The sequence below is a fragment of the Pseudorca crassidens genome, chromosome 6 (assembly GCF_039906515.1).
Source record: "Pseudorca crassidens isolate mPseCra1 chromosome 6, mPseCra1.hap1, whole genome shotgun sequence".
Lineage (NCBI taxonomy): Eukaryota > Metazoa > Chordata > Mammalia > Artiodactyla > Delphinidae > Pseudorca > Pseudorca crassidens.
The window spans coordinates 19,176,220-19,193,730 of NC_090301.1; the positions used below are offsets into that span (position 1 = coordinate 19,176,220).

Below are 17,511 nucleotides of genomic sequence, written 5' to 3' on the forward strand. Positions count from 1 at the left end.
CCGGGAGAGATTAGCACCTGGTTTTCCTTTCTGGTGATATCTTTGATAGTTTTGGTGGCTGGGTTATACTGCTTCAAAAGTGAATTGAGGGACTTCCCTGGTGGTCCAGTGGTTAAGACTCCATGCTCTCAATGCAGGGGGCCTGGGTTTGATCCCTGGTCAGAGAACTAGATCCCGCATGCCACAACTAAGAGCCCGCATGCCGCAACTAAAGATCCCGTGTGCCACAACTAAGACCTGGTGCAGCCAAATAAATATATATATTTTAAAGAAGTGAATTGAGATCTGTTCCCCTTTTCTATAGTTTCTGGAAGTTTATGATACTGGTGACTCTAAGATATAAATGATGTCCCTTTTTCCATTAAAAAAATATTTTATTTTTGGCTGCATCACGTCTTAGTTGTGGCACACGGACTTCAGAGCACGCGGGCTCTCTAGTTGTGGCATGTGGGCTTAGTTGCCCCGTAGCATGAGGGATCTTAGTTCCCCAACCAGGGATCGAACCTGCGTCCCTGCATTGGAAGGCAGATTCTTAACCACTGGACCACCAGGGAAGTCCCTCTTTTTTCATTTCTAATGTTGAGGTTTTTTTCCTGATCAGTCTATGGGTTTATCAGTTTTACTGTTTTTGAGGGAATGACTTTTGGCTTCACTGATTTTCCTTATTGTACATCTGTTTTCTATTTCATTGCTTTTTTTTTTCTGCATTCTTCCTTCTACCTTTTGAATTTGCTATTCTTTCCCAGTTTCTTGACGTGAAAACTTAGATCACTGACTTCAGCCTTTCTTTTGTAATGTGTGAGTTTAAAGTTATATATTTTAGTGCTTTACCTGTATACCACAGGTTTTGATATGGCATATCTTTATTACCAGTTAATTTTTTTTATTTCCTTTGTGCTTTTTTTTCTGTGACCAGTGGGTTATTTAGAACTCTACTGCCTGTTTTATAAAGTTAGGGACTTTCCAGTTGTTGTTGTTGTTGTTGTTTTTCCCTAGCTTAATCCCACTGTGTTCAGAGAACACTGTATTATTTTCAATTATTCTGGAAATTTCCTGAGGCTTACTTGATGGTCCAGCTATGATCAATTTTGGAAAAAGCTTTTGGTGCTATTAAAAATATGTATACTGTTTGTTCAGTGACAGTGTTCTATATGTGTCAGTTAAGCTAGGATTGTGTTGTTCAACTTACCTATTATATCTGGTTTTAGAATAAATGTATTATTAAAAAAATTTAAATTCCACAACATTCTGGAAAGAACAATCTCATTTCATTCTATTCTCTGACACAATATGAAAATGTGGTTTCCTATTTTAAATGTTTTCCTTGGACTTTTGATAGCAATTAACTTTGTGTATTCCCCCTCTCCCCCTCATACTTTCCCAGCCTTTGAGCAGCAGGAATAGTGAGCAAGGGAATCATACATATAGCTAGTAAGGAAGCTCTGAAGGCTACCAATGCCTCTCCTTGCCCTGTTCCATCATTGAAATGAAGACCCTCAACCCTTGGAAAAAAGAAGCTGGAAGCAGAGGTTGGCTCTCGCCCATTAAGAGCCAGGAACAGGGATGGAAACAACTCTGGAGATGTGCTCTAAGTCTTGAACCCTGGAAGGAAATGAATATTAAAGTCTTTGATAAAATGTTTCAAGCTTTACCTCTTCATTTATAGAAGTCTCTCCCACACTAGTACTGTTCTGGCTACTACAGCCAGGAATGAGGTTCTGTCCCAGCAAGAGATACTTTGTCAGAAAAAGGGCACCATCTCAGCCTTGCAAACAGCTTTTATACATCAGTAATCTTCTCCCAAAGAACCTATCTAGAAAGGAACCATCACTGCCCTCTTGGCAGTGTGTGTGTGTTGTTCAACAGAGGTAGAGGCAAGGTTGATGAGGATCATCTGACCACAGTGCCTAGATACCTCGATATTGACAAAATAAAATCTCCAGTTTAAAAGAAAAATTATTGTTACAAAAACAGAAGCATGTTTTATTTCAATCCTGTTGACGGAGTGAGGATGGAACACAGAAAATGCGGGGCGGGGGAGGGGTCCTCTTTATACACACAGGACATCAGGATCAACTACAGGGAACAATACCCATTTCCACCCCTCCCCGCAACTCCTACATGGGGTCCAAGGCCAGCTGAGAATAGATGGTACAAGAATTAAGATACTATTGGCACAGTACAATGGCCAATGCACCGAAAGATGCAGAAGAGAATTTTTCAGGGAGCAAGGCCTGGCCCTCAGCTGCTTCCCCAGAGGAGGGGGAATGAGAAAACTTTGGCTCAGAAGGAAGGCGGTTGGCAAAAATCAGGATTACCCTAGCTGGACTTTCCAGGTCAAAACTATGGGCTGAAGGGAGTCAAGACATTTATCCAGTCCATGCTGTTCTCTGATTTCTCCAAGACCTCTCCTCTTCAGGCTTGAGATTAGTGAGAGCTGGCCTGGTTCTCCTCTTCATTTTGGAAAGCAGGGGAGTAAGTGCTTATCCGAACCTTTCTACATCTAGGCTACTTAATTACTACTTTCTTGGCTCTAAAGAGACAGAAGCCAACTAACAAGCCGGCTCCCTTTGTGAAAGTCGGCTTGAAAGAGCCCTTGGGTTGGCAAACTGCCTCTGCAAAGGTTTCTCTGAGCCTGCCCCTTATAAACCCTCCCCAAATGTATTCAGGGACACCTTCAATCATGTGAGATGTGGGCCAAAAATACTTGGTCTCTCTCTAGTTGGGTTAATAATCCCATCTTTGACTGGAGATGGGGATTAGAGACAGAGAAAGCAGGTGATGGCAGGGGGAAGGACTGGGGGAAAGCAAGGCAGTTTACACTGCAGATTCAAGCCTCTGGATTGTGAATAGAGTCACCTAAAGCTCCAGAGCAGGAAGGGGGATTCTCTGACACAATATGAAAATGTGTAAAATATTTTAGTGGCAACCCTGTAATTCCCATAGACCAAAGGGGAATGTGTCAAAAAAAAAAAAAAAAAAAAAAAAGACGGAATAAGTGAGGAAGCAGAGTCCAGCCCTCTATCTTAAATCTGAATAAAATTAACTCATTCAGCTAATACTGCTTCAAGTACAATCACGAAGACAGATGGAACTGTAGATTCACACTAGGGCAAAGAATAGGATCAAGCAGCCTATCATCTTAAGCACAGACACCTCCCTTTTAAAAGTCATCTAGAAAATATCTTTGAGGACTTGAACTGAAGGTGACGTCCACCATCTCCTCTCCTCCCCCAATACAATACCCTTCCAGGACAGCCTGATGAATTAAGACGTCTGTTTTAAGTTTAATAGGAGGGAAGTGAAGAAGGGAAAAGCACGGAGATTTGGAAATGCTAGCAGCTAAAGCCAAAAGCAAGGTTAAGGTCCTTATGGCATCCAGAACTAGGGGTAAAAGAATGCGAAAGGGAAGGGAAACAGGTGGTGGGTTCCTGCTGTCCTTTGGCTTTATATCCTTCCCCTGCCTCCCATTCCTCCCAACAGCTCATGCAGCTACTGGCCTGCTAGAGGGGATGTAATGCCCAGACCAACTTTTTATTGAGCTTACGCATCTAACAGACTTGTAAACAGTACCAACTGACAAAGTTTTGCTGAATATTACAGCTTGTGTCCACTAAATACACCTCTCTCTGAGATTAAAAACAAAAAACCAAAGTAAACAAATACTGAGAGAGAGGATGAAGAGACATATCTTGAGTCTTCCAGGAAGGCAAAATAAGAAAACGCCACATGGCTTGGTCCCAGGTGTTCACCATGCCTAGAGTGCTGCTGCTGTCACCACTGTCTCCCCTCCCTGCCAGTGGCTGGGTAGAGGTGAGGGAGAACGATCATCTTGGGCATGCTGCAAATACAGCATTTGCTGGTGTTGACACCTTCCTTGGCTGTGGTGGCAGAACACTGTGTCAGGAGCCCGTTTCCTGGGAGTAGCAGAAGGAGCCCAGGTCCTCAAGGCAGCCTGATGGCAGCTCATACACCTCAGCAGGGGTACCGTGCCCCTTTTCTCCAGTGCAGTTCAGCATTGAGGTCGTCTATTCCCAGTCAGCGATAAAACCTGAGCTGTATTCCTCGCAGGTTCCCCCTCCCTTCCCCAACTTGGGGGAGTAGTGGGAGGGGACGGGGGAGGATCACTGAGGGGGCAGGGGGATACCCCGGGGATCGGTGACCTGGCCCTCTTGCAGGTTCTTCACGAGTTGTGCAAGCCAGCGTTTAGTGGTGGTGTCATCTTTTAGCACCTGGGCGAAGGTCGTGTCCTTCAGCTGGTCAGGGAGGCACTGCCTCAGTGCTTCACGTGCCCTACATCAGAAATAAACAAACCGACCAGGGAGACCAAACAAATAAACCCATATCTGGGGGACAGGGAAGAGCCCTTTTCTTAGATATAAATACATAGAATCCTGGGAATCTATGGTTCTGTCAAGGTACTTTAAGAAGCCATTAAAATTCTTTAAAGCTTATGTTAGGCATAGGCTCAGATTGCTCCAGGATCTGTTGTCTGCAAACATTTTCAGAATGATGCCCCAATGTAGAATTTTGTGACAAAGCAAATGGAATAAAATGGTGCAATAATTTACTTCAATTCAAACTGCTTTCTGATTTATTACAGTAAGCATTGTCATAATACTCATGTTGGAAATATATGGATTATATAGTAAATGAAATATTCCAAAATCAGTACATTAACAGGGGATATGACCTCACTCATAGTATGATAAATTAATGAACTTTAAACTGATATAAATTTGTGTCTTTCCAAAAACAGCTTCAGCTTTATAGTTAAAACCCTTAATAAGAGATGAGCAGTAAAAACAAATCTATGGTAACATTATTATCAGATGAACTTTTAAATGTTTCATTCGCTTTAAAATATGACCAGTAAAAGTCGAATCTGAAAACTCAAAAAGGTAAATGTTAACTATTTATAAGGCTGTTTTTTAAGAAAAGTTATAGCTTTTGTACTCAGCCTAGTTTCTTTGTACAAGGAGAGTTTTAAATAAACATATTTTCAAACTTTGGTGAAAACAGGAACCACTAAAGAACAAGACAAAATGGTCAAAGAAATAGTTAGGGCTTAAATAACCTCAGTGGCAGGAGGCTGAGTTCACATTAAATCAAGTTATCCGCATTCCTAAGAACACAGAAATCAACCCATTATGTGGTTTAGCAGAATCTGAGCAAGTGGCTTTCAGCATGAATTATGGATTTACAAAGCAAAAGGTCAAATATTTCTAAAACGCATTGTATCTACAATGTATGATTTCTGGCAGAAAGATTACGAACATAGGGAGATAAAACAATTAGCTCAAGGACTTTACAGGAAGAGAACTGGAAATATAATTCAAGAGCCCTCTGGGCCTGTTCCTTTCTTAAGAGACCTTTGAAAGTATACTTTTCTTTCTGACCACCTGGAGTAGCAACAGAAAGCTCAAACCACAGGAGTAATGGATCATAAGATTCACTGTCTGAACTCTCTGGAATTTTAGAGTAGGGTACGGAGTTCCAGTGGGGAGATAAAACTCTGATGGATTTTTAAATTCAGTACTTCAGATTTTAAAAGGAATTAATCAAGGTCTGTCTCAGACAAGCTAAATATAGTTTTATCCCTTCCCTGTCCTAAAGACATAGGAGCTACCCCATGAGATGGGGCAACTGCTCACTAGAGTATTTCCCCTGAAATACTCACCAGAGTATTTAAGTCCTATAAATCCTATAAATGTTTACCTGGGATTATCTGAGAGTCGAAGGTAACATCTTACTACATGCTTCAGCAAACGGGCGGAAGGCTCTTTGGATAGCTGCAGGACCATCTTACCCTGTTTCCCCCAAAACAAGGTGGGATAGGAAAAAAACACACAAAACACAAAATAATCCTAGTTGATATCAGAGAGCAGATATTGCAAGAACAGTTATACAAGATTCCACAGTTGTTATTTCTAGTTGGGAGACTGAAGCAGCTCAGTATCGACTGCAAAGCGACTAAGCTGTGTGATCAGAAGCAGTTTCAAAGAAGGCAAATGAAAGAACTCACCAAGATCATGGCAACATGGGAGAAACGCTCATACGTCTGACATATATAAGCCAAACCAGTGTCATCTAAGAGGATCTTCTGGAGGATAAATGTGGCAACCTGGAGTAAAACAAAATTAAGGAGTCCAAAACGTTGCTCAGACTTGTCTTCCAACTGTCTGTTTTTCTCCCAGGAATAACCATAAGCAGAAAACTAAGCAAATACCCTTGCATTCTATATAACTTACTTGACGAGACACGCATAGTACAAAAAAATTAATAAATATTACCATATTGGACATTTACTATGTGCTGGAATTTCTCCTTAAGCCATAACATGCCTTATCTTATTTTCACAACAAACCTATGAGGTAGGTACCATTGTTATTCTCATTTTACATAAAAGGTAGGTAATTATCAGTCTTAAAAACAGAGAGACTGTCTGTTACTGAACACCTACTATGTGCCAGGTGTAACTGTTGATCAATAACTTGCCAGGTTAAGGTCCCAAGTGACAAAGCTACTAACTCAGAGTTGAGATCAAACCTAGTTAAACACAGAGCCTCTTCCCTTTTCCATAGGCCAAGATGATTTTAGCAATTCAGCTATGCCTCATCTCTTCCGAATGAGTTAGGTAAATCTTTTCTTATTCTTAAAAGATCTTAAAGAAAATAAGACTTTTAAGCCTCCCTTCGAAAATTGTTCCAACAGTAATAAAGAATATACTCACTTTAAGCTCATTAACTCTTACATAGATGGGATTAAAAAAATACTAGTTTAATTCCAGTCAAATGATTATTATAATGATTCTCTTCCTCAGCTGCTCTGCAGAAACAACTGTGGGAATTGTTTTATTTTACTATTTTACTGGGGTATAACATTGTGGTTGGCTAAATAATGGCCCCCAAAGATATCTAGGTCCTAATCACCAAACCCTGGGGATGCTAATTTATATGGCAAAAGGAACTTTACAGATGTGATTAAGTTAAGAATCTTAGGGGAAGATTAATCATCTTGGATTATCCAGGTGGGCCCTAAATATAATCATCACAAGTGTCCTTAAAGAGGAAAGTGGAGGGAGATTTGACAATAGAGGAGAAGGTGATGTGACAGAAGCAGAGAGAGATTTGAACATGCTACACTGCTGGCTTTGAAGATGGAAGAGGGGGCAGTGAGCCAAGAAATGCAATTCTAAAAGCTGGAAAAGTCAAGGAAAGGGACTCTCTCCTAGAGCTTCCAGAGGGAATGTTGCCCTTACTGGCACCCTGACTTTAGTTTTAGCTTGGTTAAACTGATGTACGGTTGCTGGCTTCCAGAACTGTAAGAGAATAAATTTGTGGTGTTTTAAGCCACCAAGCTTGTGGCAATCTGTTATAGCAGCAACAAGAAACTAATACAAACATATACACAGTAAAATATGTAAAGTGCACTAATCTTAAGTGTATCTTAAGTTTTACATCCTACACATCTGTGAACCACAACCAGATTAAAATACAGAACATTAGGAGGTTGGGATTAACACATACACAATATTAAATATAAAATAGATAACCAACAAGGACCAACTGTATAGCACAGGGAACTATACTCAATATCTTGTAATAACCTATAATGGAAGAGAATGTAAAAAAAGAAAAAAAAATATAAGAATCACTTTGCGGTACACCCGAAACTAACACAACATTGTAAATCAACTATATTTCAATAAAAATGAAATAAAATAAAAATTTTAAATAAAATAAAATACAGAACATTTCCAGCACCCCAGAAGATTCCCTTGTGCCTTTTCCCAGTCAATATCCTTCCCTGAGAGGTAATCACTATTCTGATTTATCCTCACTGACTGTTCTTGCCTGTTCTTGAATTTCACATACATATATGAGTCATATGGTATGAACTCATATATATCTGGCTTCTTTCACTTGACATAATATCAGCCACATTGCATGTATCAGCAGTTCATGCTTCTTAACTATTGTGTAGTTTATTTTGTAACTATACTACAATTTACCCTGCATAGTAAAAATGCTATAAATACTCCTATATATGTTTTGATGCCCATGAGAGCTTTTTTTTTTTTTGCCATGCTGTGTGGCTTGTGGGATCTTAGTTCTCTGCCCAGAGATCAAACCTGGGCCCTTGGCAGTGAAAGCGTGGAGTTGTAACCACTGGCCTGCCAGGGAATTCCCGAGAGCTCATTTTTCTTGGGTATACATTTTTGGGTGATAGGGTAGGTTTATGTTTATAGTGGATACTGCCAAACAGCTTTCCAAAATAACAGCTTTCCAAAGTAACTTATACTATACACTCACCCAAGGGGATTTAAAAAAAAACACAAATGTCCATACTTTATCACCCTGCAGAACGGTTCAGTAGGTCAGATATGGGACCTGGACATTGATGTTTTAAAAACACTTCACAGGGACTTCTCTGGTGGTCCAGTGGTTAAGAATCAACCTTCCAATGCAGGGGATACGGGTTCGATCCCTGGTCGGGGAACTAAGATCCCACATGCCGCGGGGCAACTAACCCCAGGTGCTGCCACTACTGAGCCCACGTGCCACAACTAGAGAGAAGCCCGCTCGCTGCAACAAAAGAGCCTGTGTGCCGCAACTAAGACCCAACACAGCCAAAAAAAACCCCAAAGAAACAAAAACACTTCACAGGTGATCATGCCACACAGCTCTGACTGAGAACCTCTGCTCTACTGGGTGTCTACTATGGCAAGACGTTTGACTAAGCATCGTACATAAAAAGTGAACACAACGAGGTGTCTGCTTGCATGGAGCAAAAGAAGAAAGACTTGCCAGGAAGTGACTATAAACCATAAAACGTAGGATAGGAAAAGTATTCTACTTGAAGCGTAGTAAAGGTCAATGGGAACATCTACACATCAAGGATGAATTAATTCTAGTAATGGGCAAGGAATGTAAATAGGGGAGGGATCATTAGGATGGGGGCTCCTGGAAGAAATGTCACTAAAGAAGCAATGAATCTTTTTCTGTCCCAGCCATAAGAAGCCAACTTGAAAAAACCCTATTCATAGGCAACTATGAATAAAAAATGACAGAATACAGTTGTAACCATTCCAATCTGGTCCCGGAAAGCCACTGAAATTAACAAAAGGAATAAAATTAAGGGACAAATGAGAGAAGAAAAGCATGAATAGGGACTTCCCTGGTGACGCAGTGGTTAAGAATCCGCCTGCCAATGCAGGGGACATGGATTCGAGCCCTGGTCCGGGAAGATCCCACATGCTGCGGAGCAACAAAGTCCGGGAGACACAACTACTGAGCCTGTGCTCTAGAGCCCATGAGCCACAACTACTGAAGCCTGCGCACCTAGATCCCGTGCTCCACAGCAAGAGAAGCCACTGCAATGTGAAGCCCGTGCACTGCCCGGTAGCCCCTGCTCACCGCAACTAGAGAAAGCCTGTGCACAGCAATGAAGACTCAATGCAGCCATAAATAAATAAATAAATAGATAAATAAATAAATAAATAAATTTATTTATTTAAAAAACAAAGAAAAAAGAAAAGCATGAACATAGATCACATGTCACTTATTCTTTTTGTGTTAGTAGAAAATTGAAGACAGAGGTTTAAATCCTCCCTAACACACAAACCTTAGATGGCAGGCTGGGTGGAAAAGTATTCAGAGGTAAAATACTTGACTTAAAAGCTGCCAACTTCAGCTCATAACATCTCTCTTTCCATCCATTATTTTTAAACAAATGGCAATCTTGGATAAAAAGACGCCCACAGGGAAACTTCTATTGAGACATACCCTACACAGGGGTAACAAGTAATACTTATCTGCATTTTCAAGGAAATTGAAGAGAATGTGGACTTTAAAGAACATTTTAAAAAATTCAAAGAACATAAAAAATTCAAAGAAGAGCTGAAAGGACATGAGAAGTGAGAGGCAGAGACTAGAGGAAAAAAATTAATACAAAATTAAACTGCTACATGTATACACGGAATACCTCTGGAAGGATTCTACAAGAAAGTAGTAATACTGGTTACCACTGGAGGGAAGAACTGAGAGGCTATGGTAGGAGACTTCCATTTGTTTGTATACCCATTTGTAGTAGCATTTGAATTTTTACTTTATTTGTATTGTGAATTCGAAACAAAAAAAATTTAAATCATTACATCTACTTATGTCCAACTCAGCAATAAGTATTTACCAAATTAAAAATTAGAGTGACTAGTCTAGTCAATGTGACTAGATACACTTTGGAAGCAGAAGTAAGATATTGCTAAAAATAGTCAGCAACATGGAAAAGTAGCCTTGAGAAAAATCACGATATGAAATTAAAGATAGAAAGTAGAGAGGGAAAAAATATATATTTGAAAAATAGACAATACAGCATAACTGATGTTGCTGAAGCAAGAGGCCAAAACAAATCAAAGGGAAAACTATAAAATTAACCAAAAAAGAGACACAAAGAGTAGGCTCTTCCAGAAAAAAAATCTGATATAAGATTATCAAATGATGGACTTCCCTGGTGGTCCAGTGGTTAAGAATCCGCCTGCCAAGGCAGGGGACATAGGTTCAATTCCTGGTCTGGGAAGATCCCACATGCTGTGGGGTAACTAAGCCTGTGTGCCACAACTACTGAGCCTGTGCTCTAGAGCCCATGAGCCACAACTACTGAGCCCACGTGCCATAACTACTGAAGCCCGCACACCTAGAGCCCGTGCTCCACAACGAGAAGCCACCACAATGAGAAGCCCACACACTGCAACAAAGAATAGCCCCTGCTCGCCACAACTAGAGAAAGCCTGCGCACAGCAACGAAGACCCAGCGCAGCCAAAAGAAAAAAAATTATCAAATGAACTTAAAAATTATAAAAGAAGCTTATAGATACCACACAGAAAAAGCAAGTTCACCAATGAAAGAAAAATATTAGGCTGACCCAAGATTTCACTACAACATTCAATACCGGAAGACAACAGGGCTATGGCAATGGAGTTCTGAGAGGGAAAATAAGAGGTTAAGAATTTATACCAGTCACTTTATCATCCATGGTTAAAGTGCAAAGTAGGGAGAAGCTCAAGTATATATACACTTGATTATGCATAAAAAAATGTCTGGAATAATACACCTGTGTAGTGAGAAGTGGGTTCAGATGAAAGGGAGAAATTTAGTGTTTTAACATGATATTCTTCTGACGGGTCTGGGTTTTAAAATCATCATTATATAACAATTTTTATTTAAAAGAGAAAAAACATTCATGAAAGTTTCAAAAAACCTGAAGAGAGGCAGAAAATGATAATCATGAAGAAGTAGCCCAAGAGTCAACAATATAGAATCTAATTAAGATAAAAACACACACCGTTTTAGAAAGTTCACTTCCAGATTCCATAATGCGTAAACACAAAGGGATAATTTCTGTTGTCAGTAAAAAGTTGATTACTTCCTGCTCATCTGTTTTCACCAGGGCCCCTAAAGAAAATATGGACAAACAAAATTATTTCAGAGTCAGGGTTTCCAACTAAAATTGTTCATCCAGCTAGTTGTGGAACTTAACATACAACACAAACTGTGGTTTATTAAAAAAAAAAAAAGAGGAAGAAAAGCACAGGTTGACTGTTATCAGTCAACACTATAAGATCAGGTACCAAGTTTGGTCTACCATATAGTTAGCATCTGTTTAGCTATCTAAATAATTTTTCTATCACTCTTGGTAGGCATTCATACAATAATATCACCATCTCTTCTCCATATACCTTAGGTAAGAGAAAAGAATTCTACATCAGTATTAAAGCACATTCCCAGGTAGCAAAGAAAGGATGTCAGTCTGAATCCTACTTAAGTCACAATAGGCATAAACAAACATTACTTCCTGGTTATTCAATTGCCCTCTTTTCCCAAAGAGCACAAACACTGTAGGGCATACCTAAACAAGAAACACACACACCTGGATTCCAATTCTGGTTCCACAACTAGTTTACCTAAGTTTGACAAAGTTACCTTCCCTTTGCAAGCCTCTGTTTCTTTATAAAATAAGAGTTGGACCAATGACTTCTAAAATTCATCCCAATTCTATTACTCTGTTGGTTTCTAAACTTACACCACTGACCGGGTGTCAGACACAGTTCACTGATATCCTCTCCATTCTGCATATAGGGAGGCAGAGTCCCATTAAACAAATGACTGTTCCTTGAGCTGCCCAACGCATCACTAGCTTTTATATGAAAGGCCTTAGTTAATTGGACCTGTAATAACTAAAGTCAATCACTTCAGGAGAGAGTAATATCATTTACTTTAACCAGAACTGACAATCTACAAATGCTACATCTCTAAACAGCACATACCATAATTTACTAACATGGCCTGCTGCAGATGGCAGATTATTATCTCACTTAGATTTTTTACATGTAGGTCTAAAGTCCATTTTGTTAATTTTGTATAGAGTACAAGGTATAGATCATGGTTCATTGCTTTACATATGGATATCCAATTGTTCCAGCACGATTTACTGAAAAAGACTATCCTTTCTTCACTAAATTCTCTTTGCAGCTTTGTCAAAAATCCAATTGACCATAATTGTGTGCGTCTATCTCTGTACTCTCCATTCTGCTCTACAAGTCTATCTTTTCTCCAATACCACACTGTCTTGACTCTGTAGTTTTCCAGTAGGTCTGGAAATTAGGTAGTATATGTCTTCCAACTTTCTCCTTCTTTTTAAAAAATGCATATTCTAGTTCATTTGTCTTTCCAGATAAAATTTTAGGATCACCTTGTCAATTTCTATAAAAAAAATCCTACTGGGATTTTGTTAGAATTGCTCTAAATCTATATATCATCTGGGGGAGAACGACATCTTAACGACATCTTAACGATAAACCAATTGATGAATATGGTGTATCTCTGCATTTATTTAGGTTTTGATTTCTTTTGTCCTTGTTGTATAGTTTTTAGCTATAGACTATGCACATATTTTGTAAGACTTACACCCAAGTTTTTCACGTTTTGGTGAAATTTCAATCTCTAACTGTTTAGTGCAAGCACACAAAAATGTAATTGATTTTTGTATAATAACTCTATAACTTACAACCTTGTTAAACTCACTAGTTCTAGTAGCTTTTTTCTGTAGATTCTTCAAGACTTTTCAATGCAGTTAATCATGTTGTATGTGAACACAGTTTTCTTTTTCCTTTTTTTAAAAAAATTTTTTATTGAAGTATAGTTTCTGTACAATACTGTGCAAGTTACAGGTATACAATATAGTGATTCACAATTTTTAAAGATTATACTCCATTTATAGCTATAAAATGTAGCCAATATTTTATTTTTTCCTTTCTAATTTGTATGTCCTTTATTTTTTTTCTCTTGCCTTACTGCACCGGTAAGGATAACCAGGATGAGAATGAATAAGACTGGTGAGAATGAACATCCTTGCCTTGTTTTCAATCTTAGGGGGACAACATTCAGTTCTTCACATTAACTATGATCTTAACTGAAGGGTTTTATTTTTGTTTTTGTACTTTATCAGGTTGAGAAAGTTCCCCTCTATTCCTGCTTTGCTGGAGTTTTTATCACGAATGGATACTGAATTCTGTCAAAGGCTGTTTTTATAAACTACAGAGAAGATCACATGATTTTTCATCTCTAGTCTGTGGATACGGTCAATCATAATGGCTGATTTTTGAAAGTTGAACCAGAATGATTTCCTGGGATAAAACCCACATGGTCATTATGATCCTTTTTACATGTTGTTGGATTTGATTTGTTACCATTTTGTTGAGAATTTCTGCATCTGTGTTCATGAGGGATACTGGTCTATAGTCTTTTTACTTCTTTTTCTGTTTTTATTATCAGAGTAATGCTGCCCTCACCAAGAGTTGAGAAGCCTCCTCTCCATGTTATGGAAAAGTTTTTAACAGAATTTGTGTTATTCCTTCTTTAAGTTTTTGGTAGAATTAACCAGTTGAAACCATCTGGGCCTAGAGTTTTCTATGTTGGAAGGTTTTTAACTACAAAAACTATTCAGCTTATCTCTTTTTTTTTTTTTGAGTGCACTCTGCCAGACCGTATTTTCAAAGAATTTGTGCATTTCACCTAGGTTGTCAAATTTATGGACAAAGAGTTATTAGCAGTATTATCTTATTATCTTTTTAATTGTCTGTAGAGTCTTTTATAATGCACCCCCTTTCATTTATGGTATTTGTAACTTGTGCCTTCTCTTTTTTTTATCAGTCTGTCTGGATAGAGGTTTATTAATTTTATTGAATTTTTTCAATAAAAAATTGGGGTGGATGAAATGGGTGAAGGTGGTTAAAAAGTATAAACGTCCAGTTATAAGATAAATAAGTCCCAGGGGTATAATGTACAGCATGATGACCACAGTAACAATACAGTATTGTATGTTTGAAAGCTTCTAAGAGAAATCCTAAAAAGAGAGATCGTAAAAAGTTCTCATCACAAGGAAAAACAATGTTGCCTAGGTGTGATGATGGATGTTAACTAAACTTACTGTACGATCATTTTGCAATATATACATATACCAAATCATGTTGTATACCAAAAACGAATACAATGTTATATGTCAATTATATCTCAAAAAACAAAACAAAAAAACACTGCTTTTGGTTTCACTGATTTTATGTATTGATTTTCTTTTCATATTTTCATTGATATCTAGTCTTTATTATTTCCTTCCTTCTGTTTGCTCTGGTTTAATTTGCTCCTTTTTCTAGTTTCTTAAAGAAAAGCTTAGCTCACTGATTGAAGACCTCTCTTTCTTTCTAGTATAAGCATTTAATGCTACTAATTTCCCTCTAAGCCCTACTTTAAGCTGCATCCTATAAATTTTGATACGTTGTATTTTTACTTTTACTCAGTTTCAAGTATTTTCTAATCTATGTTACGTATCACTTCATTTATATTCAAACTTGTCTGATAACCCTTGAACTGCAGGAAAAAGTCTAGGCCCAAACATTCACCTTCTGCTTGTACTCTCAATGACTTGGGAGAAACTGAGTTTCTAAAAATACATGCAAGGGTAGACAACTGGCTTAATACCGTCCAAGTACTGTTTCCACCCACCACCACAGTCAACATTTACCCTAACAACACATAAGTGCATCATCCAACCACAGTAGTAAAAAAAAACAGCAGAAGTAGGATGATTTGAATTAGAATAATGAATACAAGTGTTTTCTTTTGGCTGGAATCATGTTGATGTTTTAAATCCTACACGAGACGTTTTTATATCTTACAAGCTGGAAAGAATATATTGGGAAAAAAGTTTCTAATTACAGTACCACTTGGGAGAAGATGTAAAAAACAATAACATTCATTTGGAGTATGAGATAACAGTTACTTCTTAAAAGTAGAATAAAATGTTCCTGAGAAATACCAAACTTTTAAATTATACTTCCTGATTCATGGTTTATAAACATAAGGATGTGAACACAGGCTGAACATAAAAATAATAACCAAACAAAACAAAGTTTGTATAACTAATGTTCTTATTATTTGGTTAGTATGTCGAGCAAAAACTATGAGAAAAAGACACTGAAAAAAGGAAGGGCAATTTAGGAAAGAAATCTTGAATGTATTTACATTTCACAAATCTAAAGATTTTACTACCTAGGAGTCTAAGATCTGAAATAGCTGATATAGCGTTTTAGACACATCTCCCATAATAAATGTACATGGAAACATTAATTTGAGCATGCAAAAATTCAACGAGCTAAAACAGAAAGTAAATCCCTGGAATTATGGGAGAACAGCTCAGAAGTGACAAAGATGAAAAATCAAACCAAGAAACAAACTCAAATTCTTACTCCTGTAATAATAATCTTTTGGTTAACACTCTTGTTCTTTACTTTCCCTACAATTATTAAACATTTCTACATACACACTGAATTTAATCCCAAATGTTGGGTCTTACAGCCTTATTAACAATACTCAGAATGGTACTTGGTAAGAGCAATAATGTTCTGATATTCATTTATTAGTAAAAACTAATTTATTAGACTCAACCCCGAAGACAAAAATGAATAGCTGGTGAACAAAAGCTACAAAAGAACAGACAAAACACCTAAGACCACTATTATGAATGATGATGATCCCAGGCTTGCGAAACGATCCTAATAACTTACCAATAACTCCAAGACTGGTTAGCCGAAGATACTCAAAGGGACGTGTTTTGCTGACAGTGTGCAAAAAGGGGTACAAAAAAAGTGGGATGTGTGCTGCAAGAAATGCTGACCTAAAAGAAAAAAATAATCACATTCAGAGCCCAGAGTTAATTTCTAAGGATTCTGAACATTCCCAGGTGGTTAATTCTATAAGGCCTATAACACTGCTTGACCAAGGAATCTCTAGGAAAGACTGTTACTGGTCATTAGTCTAGACCAGTGGTTCTCAGTTGGGGTGATTTTGCCCCCTCAGGGGCAATGTCTGGATATATTTTTGGTTGTCATACTGAAGGGATTGACATCCACTGGGCAGAGGCCAGGATGCTGCTAATCCTACAATGCACAGGACAGTCCCCTCTTATCCCCCTCCTCCCACCGCAAAGACTTAATCCAGCCCAAAATGTCAATAGTGTCAAGGCTTCAAACCCTAGCCTAGACCAATGGTTAAGAGAACACACAATTTTCCCTGTATTCAGTACCAAGTACTTTAAAAACTGATAAAATATCCAACTGCAAGTTTTAAAAAATAGGTCATAAAATGCACTTAAGGGCCCAAGAGATTCTCCTAGATGCCCTCCCTCATCTAGTTTATGGGTCAACAGTAATATTCACAGGTAGGAGCTGAGAAAAACTTATAAACCAAGACAAAAAAGTAAAGCAGCCATTATCAAGGTTTATCTGTTATGCTTAAATACTCTTTTTTGGTTAGAGCTTTCAGATACACTAAGTATCCTAAAAACATTTCAATCTGCAGCTAATATGTTCAGCAACTAATATGGAATCAGTCTATTACTTTATATAATTTATAATTATAACTTACAGGAGAGCCAACACCCAAAAATTTTAAGAAAGTACTCTTGCATTTTTAAGTACTTAAAAGTAATTTTCTTAGCAATGTTTCTAAAGTTCCGAAAGGTCAGTGCCAGCCTAGCACTCAGATTTTATAAGGAAAACCTGACAAAGAGAGGAAAGGCTTTAATAAAATGACTATTAAGTGCTTTAAGGCCATAAAAGTCACAAAGCAGATTCCTGAACAGAATCTCCCCTTTCTTAATTCGTCAGATATAGCAGGAAGGCAAAAGTGTCTCAATTTGAAAGCCAATTCTCATTTATTACAGAGGTTGCCTAAAATCCTGTGTTAAAAAAGATTCTGAAGCCAAATCTGGCTTACTATGTGAGAAAAAAGTGCTGAGTCCAAATACTAACTGAACTCCTACTAAATGCCATGCACTGTGCCTCATGCGTGGCACAGTGATGCCTACCATGGATTCAGGAGGGAGAAGTAGCTGTATGCCTGACCTTTCCTGAGAGGTGACCACCAATCCTTTAAAGTTCCTTGCTACCAATGGGT

The 17,511-nt window shown here is 38.2% G+C and overlaps 1 protein-coding gene across 1 annotated transcript in view; it reads right to left on the reverse strand.

Moving 5' to 3' along the window:
* Nucleotides 1-1,956: 1,956 nt before the first annotated feature.
* The window catches only part of CNOT9 (CCR4-NOT transcription complex subunit 9), a 28,409-nt gene continuing 12,854 nt past the window's right edge, over nucleotides 1,957-17,511 (reverse strand). Inside the window, exons 4-8 of the mRNA XM_067740589.1 lie at nucleotides 16,122-16,231; nucleotides 11,345-11,454; nucleotides 6,026-6,124; nucleotides 5,719-5,810; nucleotides 1,957-4,293 (exon numbers count right to left, since the gene is read on the reverse strand). Coding sequence (XP_067596690.1) covers nucleotides 4,125-4,293; nucleotides 5,719-5,810; nucleotides 6,026-6,124; nucleotides 11,345-11,454; nucleotides 16,122-16,231 — 580 coding nt within the window. The 3' untranslated portion in view covers nucleotides 1,957-4,124. The remainder of the gene's footprint in view (nucleotides 4,294-5,718; nucleotides 5,811-6,025; nucleotides 6,125-11,344; nucleotides 11,455-16,121; nucleotides 16,232-17,511) is intronic.